Below are 19943 nucleotides of genomic sequence, written 5' to 3'. Positions count from 1 at the left end.
GGAGATGATGACAAACCTATGATGGAGATGATGGACATGAGGACAGTGATGAAGGAGATGATGACAGACCTATGATGGAGATGAGGACAGTGATGAGGGAGATGATGACAGACCTATGATGGAGATGATGTAGATGAGGACAGTGATGAGGGAGATGATGACAGACCTATGATGGAGATGATGGAGATGAGGAAAGTGATGAGGGAGATGACCACAGACCCATGATGGAGATGAGGACAGACCTAGGGTGGAGGTGATGGAGATGATGGAGATAAGGACAGTGATGAAGGAGATGATGACAGACGTGTTATGGAGAGGAGGACAGACCTAGGATGTAGGTGATGGAAATGAGGACAGTGATGATGGAGATTAGAACAGAGCTAATACGGAGATGAGGACAGACCTAGGATGGAGATGAGGACAGTGATGATGGAGATGAGGACAGACCTATGATGGAGATAAAAACAGACCTATGATGGAGATGAGGACAGACCTATGATGGAGATGAGGACAGACCTATGATGGAGATGATGGAAATGAGGACAGATTTATGATGAAAATAATGGAGATGAGGAAAGACCTATGATGGAGATGGAGATGATGGAGAGTAGGACAGTGGTAATGGAGATGAGGGATAGATGAGGACAGATCTATGATGGAGATGATGATAGACATAGGATGGAGATGATGACAGACATAGGATGGAGATGAGGACATTGGTGATGGAGATGTGGACAGACCTATGATGGAGATGAGGACAGACATAGGATGGAGATGAGGACAGTGGTAATGGAGATGAGGGAGATGACGACAGACCTATGATGTAGATGATGGAGATGATGAAAGACCTAGGATGGAGATGAGGACAGTGATGAGGGAGATTATGATAGGGAGATGATGGAGATGAGGACAGACCTAGGATGTAAGTGATGGAAATGAGGACAGTGATGAGGGAGATGATGACAGACCTATGATGGAGATGAGGAACATGAGGAAAGTGATGAGGGAGATGACGACAGACCTATGATGGAGATGATGTAGATGAGGAAAGTGATGAGGGAGATGATGACAGACGTATGATGGAGATGAGGACAGACCTAGGATGGAGGTGATGGAGATGATGGAGGTAAGGACAGTGATGAGGGAGATGATGACAGACGTATGATGGAGATGGGAACAGACCTAGGATGGAGGTGATGGAGATGAGGACAGTGATGAGGGAGATGCTGACAGACCTATGATGAAGATGAGGACAGACCTAGGGTGGAGGTGGTGGAGATGAGGACAGGCCTATGATGGAGATGAGGCAGACCTAGGATGAAGATGAGGACAGTGATGATGCAGATGAAGACAGACCTATGATGGAGATGAGGACAGACCTATGATGGAGATGACAGACCTGTGATGGAGATGAGGGAGATGAGGATAGACCTATAATGGAGACAAGGACAGACATGGGTTGGAGATGAGGACAGTCCTATGATGGAGATGATGGAGATGAGGTCAGATTTATGATGAAACTAATGGAGATGAGGAAAGACCTTATGATGGAGATGGAGATGATGGAGATGAGGACAATGGTGAGGGAGATGAGGACAATGGTGAGGGAGATGAGGACATACATATGATGGAGATGAGGAGAGTGGTGATGGAGATAATGGAGATTAGGACAGACCTATGATGGAGATGATGGAGGTGAGGACAGTGAAAATGGAAATGAGGAAAGACCTAAGATGGAGATGAGAACAAATCTAGGATGGAGATGAGGACAATGATGATGGAGATGAAAACAGATGATGGAGATGAGGACAGTGATGATGGAGATAAGGACAGACCTAGGATGGAGATGAGGACAGGGATGATGGAGATGAGGACAGACCTAGGATGGAGATGAGGACAGCGATGATGGAGATGAGGACAGGCCTAGGATGGAGATGAGGACAGGGATGATGGAGATGAGGACAGACTTAGGATGGAGATGAGAACAGGGATGATGGAGATGAGGACAGGGATGATGGAGATGAGGAGACCTAGGATGAAGAGGAGGACAGGGATGATGGAGATGAGGACAGGGATGATGGAGATGAGGAGACCTAGGATGAAGAGGAGGACAGGGATGATGGAGATGAGGACAGGGATGATAGAGATGAGGACAGACCTAGGATGGAGATGAGGACAGGGATGATGGAAATGAGGACAGGGATGATGGAGATGGGGACAGACCTAGGATGGAGATGAGAACAGGGATGATGGAGATGAGGACATACATAGGACGGAGATGAGGACAGGGATGATGGAGATGAGGGCAGGGATGATGGAGATGAGGACAGACCTAGGATGGAGATGAGGACATGGATGATGGAGATGAGGACAGACCTAGGACGGAGATGAGGACAGGGATGATGGAGATGAGGACAGGGATGATGGAGATGAGGACAGACCTAGGATGGAGATGAGGACAGGGATGATGGAGAGGAGGATAGACCTAGGCTGGAGATGAGGACAAGGATGATGGAGATGAGGACAGAACTAGGATGGAGATGAGGACAGGGATGATGGAGATGAGGACAAGGATGATGGAGATGAGGACATGGATGATGGAGATGAGGGCAGGGATGATGGAGATGAGGACAGGGATGATGGAGATGAGCAGACTCTCACCCCACAGACCCAATATTTACATACAGCAACACATCCAGGGTGCCGCTCTGTGTGTGGAATAGAGGCGCAGAAGAGGCCGGTTGGTTTGGCCCACAGCTGGGCCGGGCGCCCGTACAGTGCGGATTACGGTAGCCGAGAGGAGCAGCGCCCGGAGCCTCAGCAGCAGCCGAGCATCCCATTGCAGAGCGGGGAGCCGTGCCCGCAGCCATGGCCAAGGAGCGGCCGGAGAAAGCTGAGGAGACCGAGCAGATGATAGAGAAGGAAGCCGTGAAAGAGGCGGCCGAGGCGGCGGGAGGAGCCGGGGACGGCCGGGACATGAGAGCCGTTCTCCTCTCTGGATTCGGGGGGCTCAACAAGCTGCGGGTGGCCCGGAAAGTGATGGCGGAGCCCCAGGAGGGAGAGCTGAAGATTCGAGTCAAAGCCTGGTATACCCCTTCTATATACTACTCCCCCGGACTACAAGTACCAGCCATGCCTTGCACACAGATGTGCTCAGGCTTCCTGGGACTAGTAGTCCCCCCGCCTATAGCAGTGTTTTCTGGAACTTATCCAAAGGTCAGACATGGAAGGGTTAATGATCTGGCATGGAAGGCCTAATGGTCTGGTATGGAAGGGTTAATGGTCTGGCACGGAAGGGTTAATGGTCTGGCACGGAAGGGTTAACGAACAGACATGGAAGGGTTAACGAACAGACATGGAAGGGTTAATGGTCTGGTATGGAAGGGTTAATGGTCTGGTATGGAAGGCTTAATGATCTGGCATGGAAGGGTTAATGGTCTGGCATGGAAGGGTTAATGATCAGACATGGAAGGGTTAATGATCAGACATGGAAGGGTTAATGGTCTGGTATGGAAGGGTTAATGGTCTGGCATGGAAGGGTTAATGATCTGGCATGGAAGGGTTAATGATCTGGCATGGAAGGGTTAATGATCTGACATGGAAGGGTTAATGATCTGACATGGAAGGGTTCATGGTCAGACATGGAAGGGTTCATGGTCAGACATGGAAGGGTTAATGATCAGATATGGAGGGGTTAATGTTCTGGCATGGAAGGGTTAATGATCAGACATGGAAGGGTTAATGGTCTGGCATGGAAGGGTTAATGGTCTGGCATGGAAGGGTTAATGGTCTGGCATGGAAGGGTGAATGCCGCCATGCACACAGAAGATGCAGGGACGCATGTGATAACCCCCCCCCCCGTCACGAGCGCCAGCGTCATTGAGCGTGTTATAAAAGTCAGCAGAAAAAGTCGCCGTCGGGTCTGGGGTAGCACTTGCCAGGTATAGGGGGCTAGATGTGGCCCCTGACCTCTCCAAAGGGTTGTACTGCTACTGAAGATGGTTAGTCTCCATTTAGACCTTCAAACTGTTTTTTTTTTTTGTAGCTTTAGGTGAAGGTGCGTTTCCATGCGTCAGCGTGCGTTAACCTTGTGCGTTGGTGTGCATTTAAGGTTGTGTGTTCTGAGAACGCACAAAAAAATTTACACTGCGCTTGCAGAGCCATCAGTTGGTAATGGTACTCCAGGCGCAGCCAACAAAAGCAGGTTATGTCACGCAGCATAACACGCTAAAACGTGCCGTATAAAATGCTTCAAGCTCCGCACCCAAAAAAGGTGCAGAAACGAATCTGGTGCGTTTGTTGGCTGTAGGGCACAGTAGGGTATGAGCTACTCTATGCCACCCTTCAGATGAATGGGCTACCCTAAGCTGCCAAACGGGAAGTGTGAATGGGGCCCTAGGCTCAATCCACATTATCGTATTGTATCGCATTGTGGGAACAGGCATTCCCAATATGCAATTTTGACAGCATGATTTTCACTCAATTCTGCGTGTCGCATAGGGCAGCCTATTCAGTTATTTATTAAATGTAAAATGGCAGCACTGTGTGCATTTGTTGCGCAAAAAGAAGCTCCTCCTCCTATTCGGGGAACAAGCTTCATGTGATTTTCAAAAGACGCAGTTTTCCACAACAATCGCAGCAGAATCACATTGTGTTTTGGTTGCCATTGAAGAATAATAGGACCCAGACGTGCGGTTTGTTGTGCTGCGATTCTGCCCATGATTCCAAATCACCTATTAAAGGAGCCTTAGAATTCAGAGTTCAATGGGGCTGGCATACATATTTTTAGGGATCGCACAGCACGTTTTTGTAAAATCAATCCTAGCGGCTAATTAGCTGCTGGATCGCTTTTACAGGCAGCGGAAGTGGGTCCCCCCCGCGCTTCCTTCTGCCGCCTTCCTGGGCTCTCCTGTCCTGCAGTTGAACCCGAATCTATAGCTAGCTATTCCAGTGTGGCTGCCCATAGAGCTGATCACAACATCCCCGAACATCTCTATTGCCTAAGGTTGGCCATAGACAGTTCCAATCTCAGCCAGTTCAGCAGCCTGGGTTTACACAGTGCCTCTCACTGACTTCAGTGGGAAGTTGCGCCCCATACACTTCAGTGGGAAGTTGCGCCCCATACACTTCAGTGGGAAGTTACGCCCCATACACCTCAGTGGGAAGTTACGCCCCATACACCTCAGTGGGAAGTTACGCCCCATACACCTCAGTGGGAAGTTACGCCCCATACACTTCAGTGGGAAGTTACGCCCCATACACTTCAGTGGGAAGTTACGCCCAATTCACTTCAATGGAAAGTTGTGTCTCATACTCTTCAATGGAAAGTTGCGCCCCATACACTTCAATGGGAAGTTGTGCCCCATACACTTCAATGGGAAGTTCCCGTTGAAGTCTATGAGGCACGACTTTCCATTGAAGTCTATGGGGCGCAGCTTCCCGTTGAAGTCTGGGGGGCTCGACTTCTCGTTGAAGTTTGTGGGGCGCGACTTCTCGTTGAAGTCTGTGGGGCGCGACTTCTCGTTGAAGTCTATGTGGCACGGCTTCCCATTGAAGTCTATAAGGCTCGACTTCCCATTGAAGTCTATGGGGTGCAATTTCCCATTTAAGTCAGTGGGAGGCAGTATGTAAACCCAGACGCCTGTTGCAATTTCTAGTCAACATGGCGACCTGGCGCCTGTGATTTATCGAGCCCTGATATATAAAAAGTTTGGAGGTTCTATGAAAAAAATACTGATTTTTACATGTAAACAAAAAGTGTCAGAAAAGACCTGGTCTTCAAGTGGCTATGCAGTGCAAGGGCCTGCCAGATATTAGTTAAATGGATTGTTTAGGCTTGGTTTTGTATTATATGGTTTGGGGGTGTTGAAAGGAGATTGTACAGATATTGTGCAATCTGATTGTATGGTGTATGGCCGGCTTTAAATAAGAATGGTGTTTCTGTGATCTTTGTTAGACTGGCCATACACTATACAGAGATCATGCAATCAGATTGTATTATCTCCTTTAGATTTTTCCAAAATTGTAATAGGAAGACACGCCTAAACAATCCATTAAACTAGTATCCAATCAGGCAGGTCCTTAAGTTTGCCATAGATGGATCGAAATTCAGCTGGTTCAACAGGGATCGGACAAATTTCAGTCCATCTATGGCAGTTCCTGTTTGAGAGGTGTTGCTATAATGATCGAGTCCTCTTGAATGGGACTGTTGGTAAATCTTCATTCGATCAGTGCTGCAGCCAATCAGCTGCAGGACTGATCAGTGTCTTCTGACAGTGGAAGAGCCCCAGATGTCAGAATGCAATAACACAGCAGGGAGGATTCCTCCATCCTGCCAGCCTAGTCATCTATGGGCAGCTTTACACTACATAGTTGATGGTTGGTCCATTACCAGATTGGTAAGTGTGTGGTCAGCCTTAGACACATACATGTTTGTCTGTTTCTTTAGAGTGCATGAGGCCCCGTTCACATCTGGGCATTTTGAATCGCAGGCAGAATCGCCACAATTCTGCCCGCAACTTCAAAACACTCTGCTAAAATGACAAATCGCACAATGCAAAGTTCAGGTGCCATTCATTTTAATGGCATCTAAAAACCTGGTACGGTTCTGCTGCGATTGTCACGTGATAAGTCACACCTCAATAATGCAAACCACAGCACCCGAAGCTTGTTGCTCCTTTTTGGGCAGCAAACCTCGCACAATGCGATTTGCCTCAATTGCAGCATGATTTATCGTGCGACAATCGCGGCAGAATTGCGCCATGTTTGAATAGTAAATGAATGGCACCTGAACGTGCTGTTATGCAATTTGTTGTTTTTTGCACGCAAATAGAGCTTTCTTTCAGTGGTATTTAATCATCACTGGGTTTTTACATTTTTTTTTTAATTGTATACATATATATATATGAAAAAAAGACTGAAAATTTAAGAACAAAACAACATTTTCTTCTTTCGTTTACAAAACATATCCTATAAGAAAATAAAAAACATCTAATTTCTTCATAAAATTTGGCCAAAATGTATTCTGCTTCATGTCTGTGGTTAAAAAAAACAAAAATCAAACAAACAAAAAAAAAAACAAGTGTATATGAATTGGTTTGTGTGAATGTTATAGCGTCTACAGACCATGGGATATATCAGGGATATTCAATTCCTATCATGAAAAACCTTTTTTGTGCCTGTCAAATAAATAAAATGGAAAAAAATATAATCCATCAAAATAAAGTCCACAAAAATAATGAATTACTGAAATGTTCTCTTCCGTGTCCTACTTGTACCTCCACAAAAAAATCCAGTGTGTACCTCAAAAAAATATAAAATACTATATAGTGCATTACCTTTCGTAACAACAGGTCTATACTTTAAGCAAACAATATGTATATATTTAACACAAATACTGTAGATATAAAAATAAAATAAATCAAAATAAATAAAATAAATGAATCAATAAATAGTGCACTCTCCGTGAACATTTCTAAAGCTGAAATGCATACAATTACCCTCTCAAAGTGGTAATAAGCCTTGTAGGGTGTACCCTGGACTCTCACTCCAGTGTAGTAATCATTCCCTGGACTCTCACTCCAGTGTAGTAATCATTCCCTGGACTCTCACTCCAGTGTAGTAATCATTCCCTGGACTCTCACTCCAGTGTAGTAATCATTCCCTGGACTCTCACTCCAGTGTAGTAATCATTCCCTGGACTCTCACTCCAGTGTAGTAATCATTCCCTGGACTCTCACTCCAGTGTAGTAATCATTCCCTGGACTCTCACTCCAGTGTAGTAATCATTCCCTGGACTCTCACTCCAGTGTAGTTATCATTCCCTGGACTCTCACTCCAGTGTAGTTATCATTCCCTGGACTCTCACTCCAGTGTAGTTATCATTCCCTGGACTCTCACTCCAGTGTAGTAATCATTCCCTGGACTCTCCCTCCAGTGTAGTAATCATTCCCTGGACTCTCACTCCAGTGTAGTAATCATTCCCTGGACTCTCACTCCAGTGTAGTAATCATTCCCTGGACTCTCACTCCAGTGTAGTAATCATTCCCTGGACTCTCACTCCAGTGTAGTAATCATTCCCTGGACTCTCCCTCCAGTGTAGTAATCATTCCCTGGACTCTCACTCCAGTGTAGTAATCATTCCCTGGACTCTCACTCCAGTGTAGTAATCATTCCCTGGACTCTCCCTCCAGTGTAGTAATCATTCCCTGGACTCTCACTCCAGTGTAGTAATCATTCCCTGGACTCTCACTCCAGTGTAGTAATCATTCCCTGGACTCTCACTCCAGTGTAGTAATCATTCCCTGGACTCTCACTCCAGTGTAGTAATCATTCCCTGGACTCTCACTCCAGTGTAGTAATCATTCCCTGGACTCTCACTCCAGTGTAGTAATCATTCCCTGGACTCTCACTCCAGTGTAGTTATCATTCCCTGGACTCTCACTCCAGTGTAGTAATCATTCCCTGGACTCTCACTCCAGTGTAGTAATCATTCCCTGGACTCTCACTCCAGTGTAGTAATCATTCCCTGGACTCTCACTCCAGTGTAGTTATCATTCCCTGGACTCTCACTCCAGTGTAGTTATCATTCCCTGGACTCTCACTCCAGTGTAGTTATCATTCCCTGGACTCTCACTCCAGTGTAGTAATCATTCCCTGGACTCTCACTCCAGTGTAGTAATCATTCCCTGGACTCTCACTCCAGTATACACAGGTGGGGTTCCACTTTTAGGCAAGTATCTAATGTCTCCTCATCCTCATAAAACAGAAAGGAAGCCCATGTAGAGTAATATCAGAAAGCATAAACATTTATTATAAATATCTTACATTGAAATCTCAAAGTGTCAGCTGCATATCAACGCCTGGGCAGCTCCCTGGAATGTAATATCAGTTTTCCAATAGTCAAAATGGCCGCTCCGCCACTTCCGGTTTGCGCCGTTAGGTCAGACGTCATGTTTGCTGACGCGTTTCGTCACTTCCGGACTTCTTCTGTAGGGATCACTTCCTATCAAGAGATCAATTCCTATCGCCCGACGCCCGGGACATGCAGTTTCTGGCGCTGGGCAGATAGGTTTTTTTTGCCTATAGCCCTGCTGCGGGCAAGCAGCAGGGCTCACCTGTCAGGTGGAAGCAATGGGGAAGCAGCGCTGCCTCCTGATTGCTTCCACACAGTCCACAATGTCAGGTCAGCCTCTCCCCCGCTATATGTCCTGGGCTCCGCTTGCCCATCTGTAGGACCGAGACTGGTTCGGTGGGTGCCGCGGGATGTGGTATAGGGGAGGGAGGAGGAGAGCGGACATATCCACTCCCATCCCCTTCTTCTCCTGATCTGGAAATGATGTAACGTCACTTCCGGGTCCCTGTTCTACAGATTCTCGGTCATTGAGGCTGGGAAAGAATGTAATGCGTTGCGATGTGCACCGCATTACATTCAGTGTAGTACAGAAGAGACATGTAGGGTCTTTTAGACCCTGCATGTCTAAAAAAAAGAAAACCTGTCACCAAAAATCATCAGGGGACTTTTTGTCCCGTATGTGATTAAAAAAAAAAAAAAAGTTAATTCATTTTTTTTTTTTTTAAATGGAAGTTATACCCAAGCATATAACACTTCCAAATTTTTCAAGGCCCCCCACCCCCACATATGTACGCACGCACATACGTAAAAGCACATGCTGGGGCGCCTACACATGAAAACGTGGATTGCGATACACGTTACATATCGCCGCGCACGCCAGAGTGGGAGCAATAATTCCAGCACCAGACCTCCTCCGTTCACTATACTGATGACCTATAAGGGGCTTTAAAAGTGTCACTTATAGAAAATATAGGGTCCTAAAGTTTGTTGCCGTTTCACGAGTACACGCAAATTTAAGGTTTGACATGTTGGATATCTATTTACTCGATGCAATCTCATCTTTTACATTTTACAAAACAATTTGATAATTTATTGCTTTTTGCGCCCTAAAATGAACTTAAGTGTATTTTTTACTGAAATGTTGTGTTTCCTAGACCTTTGTGATAATATCGTGTGACATAAAAAATTGGAACTACGGCTATTTCATTATCTAGGATCTCTGATTTCAGAAAATATATAATATTTGGGGGTTTTGTGTCATCTTCAGGCCTAAAACGATTTTTTTAAACGTGTGCAAATAACACAAAAACAGCTCTGGCAGCGAAAGGGATAAAAGATAAGCTGGACACTCCCCTTTCCTGATGAGCAGCCAATTGGTGCTCATTATACTGCAAGGTCTCTCCCCTCCCTTTTAGTCCCCGGGTGCGGTGTTGGAGACAGGCAGAGAGGGGAGCAGGAGATAAACAGTTGCTATAAAGCCCCAGACATTACTTAAAGCAGATTTAAATACAGTTTTTGGTTAAAATGTATGTGTTTCTATTAGGACAAGTAGATTGTCATGAGGGACAAGTAAATTGGGACACCGATTTAGTCCCTGGACAAGTAGTTTTTTAAAAAATGTTCACACCCCCTGTATATACTATAATTTCTGCAACTATGACGCTATGCTGGTAATGGCTGTGATCAGCCACTTACAGTGGGACTGTGATAATGTGGCGGGCAATCTGGCGTAAACAGACACTGTCTAGGAGGTACAGTAATTAATTCACTGATATCACTAGTGACACTTAAGCCCTGTATACATGATCAGAAAATTGTACGAAAAATGCCGCTTTCAAAGCAATCGTACAATAATCTGATCGTTAAGTACACAAGCTCGAAAATTTTTGTCGTACTATACCAGATCGTACGATTTTCGTGTAACCAGCACAGTTTTCATCCGAAAATACAACACGATTACATTACAATACATTACATTACTTCCGAATTTTTATTCTGTCATACAAGAATTTTCATAACCTTCACTTTCGATATGAAACTAGCATGCAGAAAAAAAAAACGGACGATCATTCATCTGATATTCTCATTGTGTGTACGAGGCTTAATACAGTAATCAGATATAATACTGCACACTGTACTAATGACACTGGCTGAGAAGAGGCAATCAAGGGGTTAACTGTGTGCCTAACAAGTGTAATATGTGCTGCTTTTACTCACAGATCTGGCTGCTTTATCTCCCTGCTTTTCAGGAAGAAGAAACAGCCAGATCGCTGTTCTGCGTACGGAGTTCTGTGTGTTTGTAAACACAGAACTCTGTGCTGTGAATGGCCACAGCCAATTAGCAGCTGTTCAGCCAAGATTCATGGCTGGAACATGCTGACAAACTCATGCTGTGTTTAATCACAGCATGGGTCAGCAAAGGGCACGCACGCGCCCCCAAAACCTGTAAAAGAGACTACGACATACGGGTACATCGCCTAGCCTGGCTGTACTGCCCACTTCAAGTCGATGTACTGTGGGCAAGGCAGCAAGAGGTTAAAAAGTAATTCCTGTGTGTATGAGTCCTAATGGACAGCCAGTACTGAAAGGGTTAACACCGAGCGACAGCTAGCCATGGGGATGGTAATTATGGAAGGCTTTATCATCCTGGGGCCCAAGCTGTGCTTTGGGGGTCTTATGCCACTCTTTTGCTCTTGGGGCCCCTGCAGGCAGAAGTCTGTGTTTTCCTTGCCTTCAGGCCACTGAAGGAAAAATATCCTTTACCCCTGGTTCACACCGTGGCGTTTTCTGCAGAGTTTTGCAGAAATGCAGTACAGTCCATTTAACATGATTTCCTATGGGACATGTTCACATCTCTACGTTTTCACACGGTGCATTTTTTGAAAAGGGTCAGGGACTTTTTTGAACGCAAAAAGTTGTGTTTTTGGTTCATTAGACTTCAATGAAAAAACTGTATTCTGTTTTTGATCTGTTTTACGTTTTAAATCTGCCTAGCAACAAGAAAAATGGAAAGAAAAAAAAAAGCATTAAAAACACAACGCAGAAACGGGTCAAAGTCAACCTGCATAGGTGTGAACCTAGGGTTAGACCGGCTAATGGTTCATTGGTTTGTTTTATTTCTTTCACTTTTGTCCTCCCTTTTCTCTTTTTATGCTTTTTCCCCTCCAATCTTATATAATGGATCTTGCCAAGAAAAACATAAAATGCGGCACAACTCATTTTTATAAGGAATGTAAGGAGCACACTTATGAAAGCATTGGTTATAAAAAGGGGCTTTGATTGCAATGATCTTTAGCAGTCTCATGCCATGTGTCTCCTGTAGCATGTCCAACAACTCCTATAGCATGTCTCCAGTCTCTGACCATCACTTGTAGCTTGTCCCCAGTCTCTGACCATGTCTTGGAACATGCCATAGTCTTTGGCCATCTCCTGTTTTTTTATGCAGTCTCTGACCATCTCTTGTAGCATGTCTGCATCCTCTGATCATCTTATAGTACATTCTGTCTCTGACCATCCCCCGTTGCGTGTTTGCAGTCTCTGAACATTTCTTGTAACATGCACACAGTCTTTGACCGTCAACTTTCTGCCATCTCCTACCACTTTTTGTATCATGCCCATAACCTCTGACCAGGGACGGACTGACCATTTGGAAACTCGGGCAGTGCCCGAGGGCCGGGGGTCAGTAGGGGGTCCCATGAGATGCCCCTGGTGCCTTTTTCATAGGCTTTTTTAAATTTGGGCAAGGACACAGGGGCCCCATGATCCCCTATTGCCCGGGGGCCCCATGAGTTGTCAGTCCGCCCCTGCCTCTGACCATCTCTTGTAATACAGAGTCTTTGACCTTCTGCTGTTTCTTTCTGCAGTCTCTTGTATCATGTCCATAGGCTCTGACTGTCTGTTGTAGCATGTCTGCAGTCTTTGATGATCTCTTGTATCATGCATATAGTGTCTGACGATCTCTTGTAGCATGTCTGCAGTTTCTGACCATCTCTTCTGTCATGCCAGTCTCTGAAGATCAGTTGTAGAAAGTCTGCAGTCTCTGACCATCTCTTCTATCATGCCCATAGTGTCTGATGATCTCTTGTAGCAAGCCTGCAGTCTCTGACCATCTCTTGTATCATGCCCATAGTGTCTGATGATCTCTTGTAGCAAGCCTGCAGTCTCTGACCATCTCTTGTATCATGCCATAGTCTCTGAAGAGCTCTTGTAGCATGTCTGCAGTCTCTGACCATCTCTTGTATCATGCCCATAGTGTCTGATGATCTCTTGTAGCATGTCTGCAGCTTCTGACCTTCTCTTGTATCATGCCATAGTCTCTGAAGATCTCTTGTAGCATGTCTGCAATCTCTGACTGTCTCTTGTATCATGTCTGCAGTCTCTGACCATCTCTTGTATCATGTCCATAGTCTCTGACAATCTCTTGTAGCATGTCTGCAATCTCTGACTGTCTCTTGTATCATGTCTCCAGTCTCTGACCATATCTTGTATCATGACCATAGTCTCTGATGATTTTTTATACCATATCTGTAGTCTCCGACCATCTCTTGTATCATGCCCATAGTCTCTGACAATCTCTTGTAGCATATCTGCAGTGCATATCTGCAGTCTCTGACTGTCTCTTGTATTATGACCATAGTCACTGACAATCTCTTGTAGCATGTCTGCAATCTTTGACAATCTCTTGTAGCATATCTGCAGTCTCTGACTGATCTTATATTATATCCATAGTCACTGACAATCTCTTGTAGCATGTCTGCAATCTTTGACGATCTCTTGTAGCATATCTGCAGATTCTGACTGTCTCTTGTAGCATATCTGCAGTCTCTGACTGTCTCTTGTAGCATATCTACAGTCTCTGACAATCTCTTGTATCATGCCCATAGTCTCCGACGATCTCTTTTAGCATATCTGCAGTCTCTGACCATCTTTTGTATCATGCCCATAGTCTCCGACGATCTCTTGTAGCATGTTTGCAGTTTCTGACCATTTCTTGTAATATGCTCAGAGTCTTTGACCATCTGCCATTTCTTCCTACCGTGTCTGACCATCTCTTGTATCATGCCCATAATCTCTGAGGATCTCTTGTAGCATGTCTGCAGTCTCTAACCATCTCTCGTAGAATGCCCACAGAAGCAGTGATCTCTAACAGTCTCCAGTCTATGACTGTCTCTTGCAATAGGTCTCCAGTCTCCAACAATTCCTCTGGCATGTTCCCAGTCTCTGACCATCTTCTGTACCATGTCTGCAGTCTCTTATTATCTCTTGTAGCCTGTTTGCTGTCTCTGACCATCTCCTGTTGCATGTCAGCAATCTATGACAGTTTCCAGCAGCACTGAATATTATGTGTGGCCCTTTGGTGATATCAGGGTCCCCATCTCAAAAACATTGACCACCACTAATTTAATGCAATTTTCCAGGGATGGAAAGTCACCCCCCACCCCCCCCCCGCACTCCTGTGATAGCAAGCCGCGTTCACCGCTCCTGTATTACCTTCCTAAAGATGTTCGCTGCCAGATAGGACACAACCTCTGTGATGGCTGTGCCGGAGGCCAGGATGAATCGGTAAAATTAGAACAGATGAGCATATTTTCTTTAATTCACAGTTGAACTGTCACCGTTCCACGTTTTGTGCTCCAGTTATTTCTATTAGTGGCATCGGGCTTTTTTTCTTAACCACTTGTGTCCCAGAGCGTCTTTTTCATTTTGGCGAGGTCTCGGTTCTGTATGTTACATTTTTTAGGTTTTGTAATCTACCCGAACAAATTAAACATCGCCTTTTTTTTTTTCGGGACAGATAGGGCTTTAATTTGGTGGCAAATGTAGCTTCATATATTTTTAATCGCTTGGCAGGGTGGATTTGATTTAAATCAAACTGATTTAAATCACAATTTAAATCACGATTTAAATCACGATTTAAATCACTAGTCAGTAAGGCTTGATTTAAATCCGAGTTTTCTACATAAAGACTAATTCTTGCTGGTATAACTTTAATATGCAAGTAGATGAAGATTTTTAGAATAACAACTTTTCATATTAGTTTTTTTATCCCCAGTTTAATAGGTTAATCATTCATATTTGGACAACTTTTCTGTTGTACTTCGGAAGGAGAAAAATAATCATTACCATAATAATAATAATTTAAATAGATTTATTCACCTGAAACAATAACATTCCAGCATATGTTATTTGCTTAAACAAACATCCATGTTTGTTACCTAATTTTGCTAAACAAAATATATATATTTTAAGAAACTTAGACTGTCGGCCCCTTCCTCCTCACACTTAGTTTCACTTTCTTCTTGTGCAGATCTATTCCACTCCAAACAATCAGAAAAATATTGTTTCTATTCTATTCACTGAACTTCTTGAAACTTAGCACTGAAGGGGTTGATTCTGTCTTCATAGGTTTGTAGAAGTTAGGATTAAGGTCTTTTTCTTAACTCTGTTCATGTTATAACATTTTTGCTGTGAAGAAGAGGCATGTGATCTCCGCTGAGTCAAATTCAGTTTTAAGAACTGCAAAAGTAAACCAACATCTGTGATAATATCTTGTAGGCAGCGAAACTGCCCAATAATCTTACAAAAACCTCTGGAAGAGCATGACATTGTGAATGGATTAATGGCATTTATTTACCAAAAAAATTAAACATATACAGCCTTATTCTACATAATTAAAAAACTAATCTTTATTTCATGATGGAATAACCTTTGGATGGTAATATATTTTCCTCAAAAAGCATTGTATTTAAAAAAATCGATTTAAATAAAAAAAATCTGATTTAAATAAAAAAAATCCGATTTTTTTGATTTTTAAAAAAAGATAATTGATTTTTATCCACCCTGTCGCTTGGTTATATTGGGAATAAATAATAATAAATTAGAAAAAAATTGCATTTTCCTGTAAAATTTCCCTGCGCTTTGTTACTGTAATTGGCGCACCACCATATATTTACCCCAACAAAGCCTGCTGAATAAAACCATATCACATTACTACGACTTTTATTTAATGTATTGGAATGGTAATGTATGTGTTTCCTTTTAAGAGAGCTTTATTCTTCTTGCGAAGCTACATTGGGACACGTGCAGAGGAAAAAATAATAGTCCCCTTTCACACATCCAGTTTATTTTGGCTGCTGGATTCCTGTGGTAAGAATCTTCGGATTCTTGCTAGTCGAATGGCCGAGTTATGTGATCTGCAATGGCCATTTAAACTAATGGTGGGCTGACAATGGCCACTGCTGATCGCATATAGCCGCACACAGAATGATTAGCTGCAGTTTGGGACAGATGTTCAGGCCTGGATGCAGCTGAATGCATCCGGGCTCAGACATCTGTCCCAAACTGCAGCTAATCGCTTTGTGTGCAGCTACATATTTGGCAGCACACCACAGATCAGCAGCACAGTGGCTAAATGGTTAGCACTTCCACCTGGCAGTACTAGGATCGTTGATTCAAATCCCAACCATAGCACCACCTGCCTGGAGTTTGCATGTTCTCCCTTTACCTGTGTGGGTTTCCTCCAGCTCTCCAAAGACATGCTGGTAGGTTAATTGGATCCTGTCTAAATTGGCCCTAATATATGTAAGAATGTGAGTTAGGGACCTTAGATTGTGCACCCCTTGAGTGTTAGGGACTGATGTGAATGTACAATATATATATGTAAAGCGCTGCGTAAATTGATGGTGCTATATAAGTACCTGAAATAATAAGAAGTATCATCTGAAAGATGTAGGGCCAGTTCACTCCTTAGGAATGCTTTCTGAATATGTGTTTTTCCCCCTCTTTTTTTTCTTCACCTTAAATAAGGGTATGCGCGTTCCTCTGCGTTTTTGGTGCGTTTTTTATGCGTTTTACCTCATTGCAGTACAGTTCAGTGCAGGAAAAAAATGCAGCATGTTCTAATTTTTTTTTCTGGAACTGGAAAGCAGTGGAACTAATTACACTGGTGTGGACTAGGCCATTGGAAACCATATGCCCTACTATCCACTCGTTTTTGATGTCGAAAAAGCGCACTGGACTGAATGTGGTGTGAACCAGCTCTTACTGAAGAATGACTACATCACAATAACCAAAGTGCCACGCAGGACCCTTTCATTGGACCTGTGACAAAACATTGCACCGAAACATTGCACTTTGTTGTGATGTGGTCATTCTTCATGAAAACGTTCAGAGGCTACTTGATGATCCGTGGGGTGCTGACATACATGCACATTGGCCTGTGATGTCTCCACTCTCCGGTTGGCTTCTCCTGCAGCACCCTGTTATTTCTGAGCTCATTCTGGGAACATGCAATGGGAATATTGACATGATCCAATTCACAAGCACAGCATGACTCACGCATGCGCATCGGGAAGCTGGCCGTGAAGCTGCAGGAAGTCACAGCCAGCTTCCTTAGCAAAAATGACGGAGCCGGGGACCCAAAGACCGGTGAACAACGAGCCCCAGTGTGGACAGTGCTGAATCCCTGGACAGGCAAGTGTTATTTATTAAAAGTCAGAAGCTACAGTATTTGTAGTTGCCGACTTTCATTTTTTTATTTTTGTTTCAAACAGACTGAAGATTCTCTTTGATTTTAACTGGTTACCACCTGGCCAGTAGCAGCTTGAAGGCTGGGTGGGTCTTTCGTCCCTCTAGGTGGACCTCATATGACGTCCTACCGGTCACACCGCTCTTGTGCGCCCCTAGGGGGTGATCAGAGGTGAGCTGTGTCCCTCAGACAGCACATCACCGCTCAGGGTAAAGAGCCGATGATGTTGGCCCTTTACCGTGTGACTAGCTGTGTCCAATCACAGCTGATCACATGTAAACAAATGCCGGTTATCAGCATTTCCTTTCCTCAGCACTGTCACTGTATGAGGAAAGGAAAGCCAATAACCCGCTTTCCTGTGACAGGGGACATTTACACTGATAATCAGGGCACTGAGTAACAGTGCAGCCACATCAGTGCCAATCCATACCCAGCAGTGCTGCCTCATCAGTGCCCATCAGTGCAGCCCCATCAGTGCCGCCTCATCAGTGCAGCCCCATCAATGCCCATCAGTGCAGCCTCATCATTGCCAATCTATATCCATCAGTGCAGCATATCAGTGCCCATCAGTGCTGCCTTATCAGTGCAACTTCATCATTGCAACCTCATCAGTGCATCCTCATCAGTGCCCATCAGTGCAGCCCCATCAATGCCCATCAGTGCAGCCTCATCATTGCCAATCCATATCCATCAGTGCAGCATATCAGTGCCCATCATGCTGCCTTATCAGTGCAACCTCATCAGTGCATGCTCATCAGTGCCCATCAGTGCTCATTAGTGCAGCCTCAGCAGTGCCTATGAGTGCAGCCTCATCAGTGCCCATCAGTGCAGCCCCATCAATGCCCATCAGTGCAGCCTCATCATTGCCAATCTATATCCATCAGTGCAGCATATCAGTGCTGCCTTATCAGTGCAACTTCATCAGTGCATCCTCATCAGTGCCCATCAGTGCAGCCCCATCAATGCCCATCAGTGCAGCCTCATCAGTGCTCATTAGTGCAGCCTCAGCAGTGCCTATGAGTGCAGCCTCATTAGTGCAGTCCCATCAGTGTCTATCAGTGCAGCCTCAGCAGTGCAGCCTCAGCAGTGTTTATCAGAGCAGCCTCAGCAGTGCCCATGAGTGCAGCATCATCAGTGCCCATCAGTGCTGTCCCATTAGTGCCGCCTCATCAGTGCCCATCAGTGCAGTCCCATCAGTGTTTATCAGTGCAGCCTCAGCAGTGCCCATGAGTTCAGCCCCATCAGGGCAGCCTATCAGTGCCCATCAATGCAGCCTCATCAGCGCACATCAGTGAAAAATAAAATGTACTTATTTGCAAATTTGTATAACAGAAACTAAGAAAAGTTTTTTATTTCAAAATTTTCGGTCTTTTTTCGTTTGCCAAAAAATAAAACACCCCAGTGGTGATTAAATACCACCAAAAGAAAGCTCTGTCTCAAAAAAAAAATTATAAAAATATAATTTGGGTACAGTGTTGCATGACCGCACAATTGTCATTCAAAGTGTGAGTCCCGCAAAACCTCTTCTCTAAGGTGCTCCTGCGCATGGATGCACTCCTGCCACCATCATGTACCATGCAGGGTTAATAGCTCTGCATTGTACAGGGTGACGCTGAGGGACCACCCACATTCCAGGGGGGGGGGGGGGCAAGAGGAGAGCGCCAAAGCCGGCTGGAGCAAGGGTAAGGTAAGTAATGCAACCTTCTCATCTTTCCTGTAGATGTAGCCAGAATTTAAATCTTACGGGGGGGGGTATTTGGCCACTGCAAGGGTTTTTTTTTTTTTAACCCGGAATTGGAATTTAATACAATATTCTCCCAGCAGGTCGTATTTGGCCAGCGATTTTTTTTTTCACCGGGAGCGTTGTCTTAATATTGCACCTTGAATAGTAAATGCTATCAATATCTGTTCTGAATTGTCTTTTGCAAAGATCAGCTACAAGTGTCCTTTAACCCCATACTGTAGACTCAACAGTGTAAATGGGAGGTGCAAGAATGCTGATTTTCCACTGCTACCTACTTGACAGTAAAAGTGATTTCAGCGTTTCCTTACCCTGTTATACTGTACTGTGGTGTTTCTTTGGTTGTAACAGATGATATTCTCCTGCAAGTCTATAACATTGCATGCTATTATAATGGACATACCGCAGTAACGTGCTACGGCTCCGAGCAGCCAATCGACTATTCACAATAGGCACTAACCAGCGAAAGCTAACCTGTAATTGGCTGCTGTGGTCAGCGCACATCATTGACCTTTACACTGTCAGGCAGCGGCCCGTATCTTTAAATCATAATGTCATCTGTCAGCCTGATAGCTGGATGTCATCTTGCAGCTCTTTCCCGTCAACCTACAAATTGGATTGTCAGGCTGCATTTTCTACGCTAATGATTTGCAGTTATTATTTGCAGCTTCCGTGGGTATTGTTTGCGCTTTGTAACTCCAATTGAAAAGACAGTTACAGAGTGATGGAACGGCACTGCTAACCATGAGCTGAACGGGCACTTTGATATTTTAATTTTCAGGGTGTTATGTTACCATGGAGACCGGCTCCCGAGTCATGTA

General features: G+C 44.5%; 1 protein-coding gene and 1 pseudogene across 1 annotated transcript in view; both read left to right on the top strand.

The window, feature by feature from the left end:
* The first annotated feature begins 1514 nt into the window (after window positions 1–1514).
* Window positions 1515–2793, top strand: LOC149452091 (uncharacterized; annotated as a pseudogene).
* Window positions 2740–19943, top strand: part of VAT1L (vesicle amine transport 1 like) — a 107092-nt gene continuing 89888 nt past the window's right edge. The window contains exon 1 of the mRNA XM_089689819.1: window positions 2740–3086. Within this exon, the coding sequence (XP_089545945.1) occupies window positions 2869–3086 (218 nt within the window). The 5' untranslated portion in view covers window positions 2740–2868. The remainder of the gene's footprint in view (window positions 3087–19943) is intronic.

This window comes from Staurois parvus, unplaced genomic scaffold (genome assembly GCF_062004578.1).
Source record: "Staurois parvus isolate SC_StPar_1 unplaced genomic scaffold, SC_StPar_1.0 ptg000498l, whole genome shotgun sequence".
NCBI classification, from domain to species: Eukaryota; Metazoa; Chordata; class Amphibia; order Anura; family Ranidae; genus Staurois; species Staurois parvus.
Note: the sequence above shows the minus strand (reverse complement) of the source record. Positions and strands in the feature narration are given on the sequence as shown.